This window comes from Asterias rubens, chromosome 15, assembly GCF_902459465.1.
Source record: "Asterias rubens chromosome 15, eAstRub1.3, whole genome shotgun sequence".
In the NCBI taxonomy this organism is placed as follows: Eukaryota; Metazoa; Echinodermata; class Asteroidea; order Forcipulatida; family Asteriidae; genus Asterias; species Asterias rubens.
The window spans coordinates 10,719,427-10,727,928 of record NC_047076.1 but is presented as its reverse complement, the minus strand read 5'-3'; the positions used below and the strand labels follow the sequence as shown (position 1 = coordinate 10,727,928).

The 8,502-nt window shown below is 40.0% G+C and overlaps 1 protein-coding gene across 1 annotated transcript; it reads right to left on the bottom strand.

Moving 5' to 3' along the window:
• Positions 1–138: 138 nt before the first annotated feature.
• On the bottom strand, positions 139–8,107 carry LOC117300270 (SH3 domain-binding protein 5-like). The gene is made up of 7 exons (XM_033784004.1): positions 7,591–8,107; positions 5,897–5,959; positions 5,466–5,594; positions 4,740–4,907; positions 3,952–4,082; positions 3,012–3,295; positions 139–2,478 (listed from the first exon to the last, which is right to left on the bottom strand). Exons 1-7 carry the CDS (start codon positions 7,636–7,638, stop codon positions 1,331–1,333), a joined length of 1,971 nt encoding a protein of 656 aa, XP_033639895.1. The 5' UTR covers positions 7,639–8,107; the 3' UTR covers positions 139–1,330.
• Positions 8,108–8,502: the final 395 nt, after the last annotated feature.

Here is an 8,502-nt window from a genome sequence, read left to right as displayed (position 1 = left end):
CTTTGCACGTGTGTTTACTATACGCATTGCAGGCAAAGTCTGCCTCGATTGACGTCACAAAAGGGGTAGGCGGAGTCAGCCCCCAAACAACTTTATATATTTTTTAAACATATAAATCGTGACAAACAATTACTAAAACATTGTTTTATTGTTCGTAAGCATATACTCTTATGTGTGAAAGAAAAAAAATTATATTTCCAGGTGACTTTAACTGTTTCGGCAATGGCATTTGATGAAGTATTAAACTCTGCAAATTATCATTATTTCAAATCCGACGTTCTCCTATTTGTAATAATGCTTGATGTATACAGACCATGCCATCCTGATAATTCGTAGTCCTTGCAATGTTAGTTGTTCTTTTTAAATGAAGAAATGACGTTTTTGTAAGTGTTGCATGCACATTTTGATGACATTTCCCACGTAAATTGTTGAGTCTTTTATCAGGGGACATGAATGTTGTACATTCCCTTAATAGTTTGCCATTGTAGACGAAACTGTATTTATATTTCGTGCAGTTTGTACTGACGAAGTGCATGCTGTTGAGCTTTTCACGGGCGAGTTCAAATTGTTTTAAAATTGTTTACAATCATTGACTCTAAATTCATAACTATCAAAATTAATACCTTTGATATCAATTGTTCTATCTCCATGATAACCCCACCTCTATGGTTATCATTTGACCAAAACGTCATGATGACATCACTTGATGACTATGTACTACTAGTAAGAATAGTGTCAATTCAGTTTTAGGTTTCGTCCAAATGTGTCAAAATAATGTGATATTAATTAATTTATGTAATGACATGTATGGTACCACATGATATTAAGTAATTGGTATTAAAAACATTGTTATAGTATAAATGTTCGGTTGATTAATTAATTATAATAAATACATCAACACATAATCATCATAAGGTAATTTTGCTTATTATTGTTAATTTTTGGGCAGACAAGAGCAATTCCAGCAGGATATTGTGGGTGAACTGTCAAACTTAATATCAGGCCCATACCACCTCGACCCACGCTGGTCTAGGCTATTCATTAATACTCTTACTTCCGAACATGACATGTTAGAAAGGTTTGTGTATCAGCTGAGCTACAAAACAGCAATATTATAATGATAAGTTTGTCAATGGGATTGGAGGCAATGCATGGTGAGGTATCAATGTATTTACGGTAACACCATGTGTATAATTATTATCTACTTTCTGGGTAGAGTATATTCTTTGTCTTGCTAAACTCTATTACCGCAGAGTAGATAAGTTTGTCATCAGAATATAAATCACAAGTTTGAAAATCTGTGTTGATTTTTTATTCACTACCGGCTGCTTCAACATTCGGCTTCATCACAATTCTGATTCTCATTGGCTGATGTTATAACTACGTCATCGACTGGAATGATGGGTAGTGATGTGTTAATCGCCATTGTGTCGTCTGGTTCGTGGACGTCTTCTGTGTGTTTGTCTGCGCGGTAGCGGAAAAGAGCAGGGGAACCAGGCCTTTCTAGTTCAGCTGCTTGAATTTGCTGAATTGGACTTGTCGGTAGGGGATCTGAAAAATCAAAATCTTCTTGGATTTGTTTCTTAACTCCTACTGATGGTGCTCTCTGTCTATGGTCGTCCTGATCTTCTTGGTTGTTGACAACACTGATGTGAGATTCGTCGAGAGAGACCGGCTCTGAGTTTACAGCAGAGTGTTTTTCTGTAGGTGTATCTTGACCAGCATTTTCCTCATCGGATATTTCGCCCTCGCTTTGCTCGGGTGATATGTCATCAATGACACCATTAAGTCGTGTCTCCTGCTCAATGGTTATGACTTCAACACTGCTTTCCGCCACGGAAAAGTCACCACCCTCGTTTGAACCGCTTTCAACATTTTGCAACTCGGACATTTCGATTTCTTCCGGTTCGTAAACTTCAACTTCTTCAATTTCGTCTTCCACCGGCTCGCCTATGACTCCCTCCGGGGATTCGACCACGATTACCGGGGGTCCTGATGCGCCTTTCCCTAGCACTGTCACCTCCTCTTCGGTCAGTTCAGCATCGAAAGATTTGTATCCTCTGCAAGTTGCCTCGATCAGTTCTTGGTCCTCTGGAAGTAAGCCGGGCAGTTTGGCAATGGCTTTCTCTGAGCTGTAGAAGTCTGGGTCGTTCATGCTATCTTCTCGGCGTAGGGTTGGCAGACCGTGCTCGGTCAGTAAGGGGGACTGGGGCACGTCATCCTCGGGGGACGTCGAGTACGAAGAGGTCGGATCTTCAGCTTCATCGATTCCTCCTGATGCTATGGGGCTAGAGAAGGATGATGTACGAAACGAATATGAGAATGAGGATGAGCGAATCGAGTTTCCTCCTGGATCAGAGAAGGATGATGTACGATTCGAGTTAGAGAAAGATGCTGAACGAAATGAGTTTCCTCCTTGTGATGGATTAGAGAAGGGGTGTGTACGAATCGAGTTTTCGTTGGTGTCGAGGTCGGCCACTGGAATAAATCAGATAAACAATTAAACAGATGAGTGGAAAGTTGCATTGACGGGAGGCAATTATTTTCGCTAGTATAAAATTGCTGTCCTTGAAAATTCCTGATTTTTTTTTAAGGATTCCCTTTTAAGAATTGATTAAAAAAGAACAACAAAATCCCCATTGAAAAGACGACTGTAGCATTTTTGGTGTACATGTACAGAAAACACTTGCTGGTGGGAGAGCACTCTTTAAAACGACTACAGCAGAACGTGCTAGTCAGCTGTTGTTGTTTTTTTTTTTTCAGAACCGCAAGTTAAAGATAAAGTTATCGCAAATTTGAGAACACATTTCCCATTGAGGACCATTTGATTTTTCTCCCATGTTTGGTTATTAATTCATTTCGATGCTGTTTAGGCACCGAACCAACAAACATTGTGTTTGATATTCATGCCGAGTTGTGCAACACCAAGATAAGTCAACAACTATTTTGAGTATTAGTAATAGTGTCCGGTGCCTTTAAATTGTCCCTCTCCCACACGCTCAAAGCTTTACCTTTTTCCAAGTTCCCCTCTTCTTCTTCGTCCTGATCGCTCCCTCTTTTGGGTCCGATCTGATCACTTTCAGCCCCAACCCCTGAACTTCTCTCCTGTAGGGTTGGAGCAGCATCCGACTGTTGCCGTCTGCTGTGGTGAATGTCTTCCGAGATCATCTCGAGGTTCCGTAGTGCCTCCCGGTACCGCTTCTTGCTCTTGGCTAGCATCTTCTGAAGTTTATCCACCGAGTCTTTTAGGTTTTCTAGGCGGGAGTAGAAAGCGTCTCTCAGATCGTAGTATGCTCTGGAAAAGGAATATATTATTTAAGAGGCCGCCATTTTGTTTCCCTTCTCTTTCCCTTCTCTTTTCCAAAAAAAAATTAAGATACATTTTAACGATCTCAGACGAAATCAAATAAATTTTGGAAAATAGCCGAGCCGGTCAGGCGGCCAGTAAAAAAAAACCGGGGGGTTCTTCCTTCCTTTTTCCAAAAAGGCAGGACGCTAAGTATGTTTTTTAAATATTTTATTTGGCCTAAAGGCAGGTTCGTAGATTGGGTTTTGTAAAAGTAATTCTGATTTGAGGCAAAATTATGCAGAAAGATATAGTAAAGGAACTTGTGGAAGTTTCAGATGACTGCAGATACAGTGTCAACCTGCTGAGAAATCATATTTATAATCACGGTATTTTCACAAGAACATGGAACCTATCCACATTTAGCGAGGTTGCGGGGGGGAGGGGGCGGTACCGACTGTATCTCTGGCTGCAGTTTTACCGAAACTACTTGTAAGCTGTACATGACCATGAACCTTGTATGTCCTCTAATCATCAAGCCATACCCTAATTGGTTTTAAGGCCATGCCTTGATACTGATGGAGACCTTTTCCATTATACTTGCTTTGCCCTAGCGGATTTGGTTCATAACTTCAGATATATTTTCCAGATGCACATATACTTACGCCGACTTTCCGATGCTCTTGCGAAGTTTCTTCCCCAGCTGCTCAACTTTGACCTGTGACCGTTCGTATGCCTGCGACAACTGCGCATGCTCCTTCTGTCCTCGAAGCTTCTCATGCTCGGCTGAGTTGAGCTGGTACACAAAAACAAACACCAAGAAACTTTTTGGGTGCAGTGCGTAAAGTGCATTTTTGAACCGACCAATTCCAGCTATTAAAAAACTAGTTCATATCAATGTGGCTTTAGTGCATTGGACTCTGTCTGGTGACTCCTCGGGGTGTGGGTTCGAATCCCGGTCATGACACTTGTATCATTGGGCACAACACTCAGCTACAACTGCTTCTCTTCACACAGGGGAATATGTGAGGGTATATATAATTTGTTTGTTTTATTTAATAAATAAAACAAACAAATATGGCCTATTTGTTTTTACGCCAGATTATCTTTATAAATAATTGCATAAAAAGGCGCCGGAAATAGGCTTTAAAAAGGGCGCCGAAATGGGGCTTCAAAAGGGGCAAACGGAAACTTGGCTAGAAGTACTCCTAGTAAAAATGGTGCACCCAGTTGTTCCCCTCAAACTGAACCAAATATGGTTATCGGCGCCGTTACAGTGTGCCGTAAAGCCAGCAATTTGTTTGAGATATAGATGTCGTGAAACTCGCTGTCCCTCTCCTTACTGAATGGCTGACTGAGCTATCGCTTCGACAAGAAAACAAAAGTGAATCCTTAATTTTGAAAAAGGGCCTTTCTTGTTTTCGTAAGTTGCTACACTTAGACCACAACCCACCTTGAGTGTGGCATGGTTCAGCATCTCCTGCAGGGCCGAGTCGAAATCTCGTTTCTTCCTTCCCTGCATTGATGTCTCCTCAGCGATCGTGATCGTCTCTTTGGCTGCTTGGAACATCCCGACGGCTCTTTGGTACGTGTGTGCTGCCTCTTGCACCTTCTCTTGTGCCTTCATCATTACAATATCAAACAAATAGTTTCTCCATAAAATAGTATAAAGCTGCTCTTCAAGCAAGGGTTGTTTTGACACCCCTATACCTTACAACCTACCAAAGGTGTTACCGGAAGGTTGTGGCGCCCGACTCGCAAATAGAGAGGATGGTCCCTCTTTTTTTATTTGCATTTTTTACTTTTAAAAGCTTTGAAATATTTTGAGTTTGGGCCTAATGTAGGCCTATTTGTAATTGCCCAAACTGTTCATGTAAGGCTTATTTTGAATATAGCAATCGAAATAAGCAAAACATTACGTGGTGGGTGTCCAAATGGTTTCTCGGCTTCGTTTCAGACTGAAAAATATTTCACTGGAGGATTTTTAATCATTAAGTAAGTTTTCAGATTGGAATATTTTTTGGAAGATAGAAAACAAATATTGTGCTTAATTGACAATGAAATAAAATAGTGGACCATAGTGTGAATCTTTCTTATGTTACAGCCTGCCGAAATGTAGGCCCTATCACCGGAAATCATACAGTAGTACCGATTGACATGTTCACTATAACCCTCCTACCTTATGTGCCTTTATTCGAGCTTCATGATACGACTTGGCTTTTTTTACGGCCTTGCCACATCGCTTGGCGGCTTCGTTCAACTTGTAAGACGACTCCGTCAAAGTTACCCGAAACTGTTGTCTGGCATCCTGTAATTTTCAGATAGTTATGGTCAAACAAAAGTGAAGACAATGTTGTAGAAAGAAAAAAAATTAAAAAAATTAGGCATTTTTTTTTTAAATAACACTTTGCAGTATAGTTCATTAGGCAGGTATTCTTTTTGGGGGGAAACGAATGTAAATTTTGTTAATTTCATAAAGTTCTCCCGTCTTTTCAGCACATGGAAGTAAAATGATCATCGGGGTATAATTTCGCGCACAATGAAAGATCATCAAGCAAAGCATTCCGTGTCATAATCTGTATGTAGTTCTTCTTTCTTTAAAACACTCACATCCAGTTCCTTCTCCAGACTGTTAATCTCTTCCGAGGTGCTGTTCAATTTATCTAGCTCACCCTAAACACAGAAATAAAACCATAAGTAATTTTATTGCCACGGTGGTAGCTCCCTCATCGAATAATCGAAATTATGGAGATTAGGCCTAATGGGTAACTAACAAATTGCAGATGGGTTGCGTGGGACGTCAGTGGAAGGGGTCTGAGTCTTATTTTATCAAGATCATTTTTGTTCTTCTTTTTTTTCTTTTTTGTGGCAACCATTATCTGCTGGCCCGGACCGGGTACCCAAACATTCTGCACCTAATCAAGATGGCGGATTTGATCAAGCCCGGAGTTTTGTTGTCAATGCCCTGTGCATGCCCATCTACCGAATCTAGTGGAGTTTGGCCTCGGTCTGCTGACAGTCAAAGTCGGAAATTCCTGTCTGGATAATTAATGCTATCAATTCTAAAACAATGGTTTTTATTACAGAGAGGTCATTTACTCAAACCACAAGTTTCGATTGTCAAAAATTTACATTACGTTGTGACATTGACAATGGGGGAGCAACCCTTATAATCAACGATTTGTTTGTTCGTCATCCCTGACCTATAGTTAGATGCACGTTGGGCGGGGGTTTGAAAGTTTAAAAAAATCGGTGCTTTTTGTTAAGCTCAGCTTGGACTAAACCAGTTGGAACAATGCTGCATTGTTCTAGGTGCAACTTTACTTAACACAATCTGCATCTTGTCAATATTCTCACACATCAAAACCACTTTAATTTCTACAAAACTAAGTTTAGCATGGTACCAGCATGGAAGAAGGGTTACAGCTATCGGTGTGAATTTGACTGATTAAGATCATGAACCTTTTGTTAATTCTTGGGGGAAGTTAAAATTCAGCAATTCCTTGCAATCGAAACAGTAAAAACTGTTCATAGAATAAGCACAGTGTGACTAGGTTTTGTAATAATTAGGGAAGTCTTTAGAGGTTGGTCTACTTTGGTAATTATTGTCAAAGACCGGCATCCTCACTTGGTGTATCCATGGAGGTAGAATTAGATCCCAACATAAACATAAAATAACAAACCTGTGAAAAGTTGGGCTCATTGTTGTCATCGAATATGCAAGAAAATAATTAAAGAACGAAAAACCATCCTAAATGTTTTGCATAATACAACTGAGTGCTTTCAGATGCCTATAATAATGTGGATATTCTTTAGACTTCCGCAGTGTGTGAACCATTTCCCCAATAATAGATACTGTGAGTAAAACAATCAGCTTGATCAAGTAGGATATGACGACAACTAAATAGTCATCATTCACTGTTACCATGTCAACATGATTTGGAACTATATTAATTTTCTAAGAATTTAACTGATGTTTGAAACAAAAAATACAACGCGCCTGAAAAGACGGGCCTACGACTTGTAATAATTAATTTAATTGAAATAAAAACTTATACAAAGCGTTTTTTATAACCCATTATTCCTTTCCCCGACAAAAATACTTATTCACAAACCCAAATAATACTGGTGTTCTACCATTCATGTCTAGTAAATCAAGTGAATTATTAAAAGTTGGCAAACAAATGGAAAACAAGAAACTTTAAAACACACGTACAGTAGGGTTACCGTTTCGTTTTGATTCCAGCAAAATAATAGACACCTACCTGTACAGTATGTTATAAACTTATTAGTAAACCAATTACCTTTATTCTTGGATCTAACCGGGCACCTTGTTGCTCTGTCTCAGCCATGTTCCTCCCATTAGTCCCAGGCTCAGAGAGCTCCTCGTATCACAGGGTTAGAGTTCACTCTCTTGTGGCTTTATTGCAGTCATTGATTGGGAGTAATAATCAGTGTACAGTGAAACATTAATATCTCGACACTCGACCTTCGAGTGGGCAGATTATAATCGGTGTATTGTACTTGTGGTTGATACAACCATGGAGGTAAAAGAGCAGTACAACAACCAGGCCAACAACTTCGATCGTTGTGTAAACTTTTCCCAACTGCTGAGTGTACAACCAAAACTGGTGGTTCAAGTTTAGCAGGCCTACTGGAATCCCTGAACCATGCCTAGACCAGTTCTTCAGCTGAGCACTGTTGATAAGCATAAGACGTTTGTGTACGTTTACTTGCAGAACATTATTTCCGGGTGTGCAAACTCTGATAAAACAAACATCATGCTGAACTTGCTCTGTATACTGTACAACAGTACTGCGTAAGGGTACAGGAAATCAACAGGTTCGGTAATAATGTAAACAACGGACACAGTTGGCTGGGTTAAGTGGCAGCAGGTGGCACAAAGGTCAACCACGATTTAGGGGGCGTGTGTGTTGTTGCACATGGTCGGTGCAATCGTTTAGGGAGACAGGTCTTCTCACAGCTGTATCAATGGAGGCCACAATCGAGTGGCGGGCGCTAAATTGAAGTTGGGATGATTTTTTTAGCTAGCATTATTCAGTTTAAAATAATAACACGAATGAAGAATATTTATAGGGCGCCAAAATCCACCAAAATGAGGTGCTTAAAGTCACAACCTACTTTGTGTAAGTTCTAAAGTTTTAATAAAATAAATTAATTATGACTTTTTGTTTCTCGGGTGCGAATCCCACCTG

Coding starts and splice junctions, on each gene's coding strand:
- LOC117300270 (XM_033784004.1), bottom strand. CDS start 7,638: ATGGCTGAGACAGAGCAACAAGGTGCCCGGTTAGATCCAAGAATAAAG. Junction 5,595..5,896: donor GTCTGGAGAAGGAACTGGAT/GTGAGTGTTTTA, acceptor TGAAAATTACAG/GATGCCAGACAACAGTTTCG. Junction 2,479..3,011: donor AGAGGGGAACTTGGAAAAAG/GTAAAGCTTTGA, acceptor GATTTATTCCAG/TGGCCGACCTCGACACCAAC.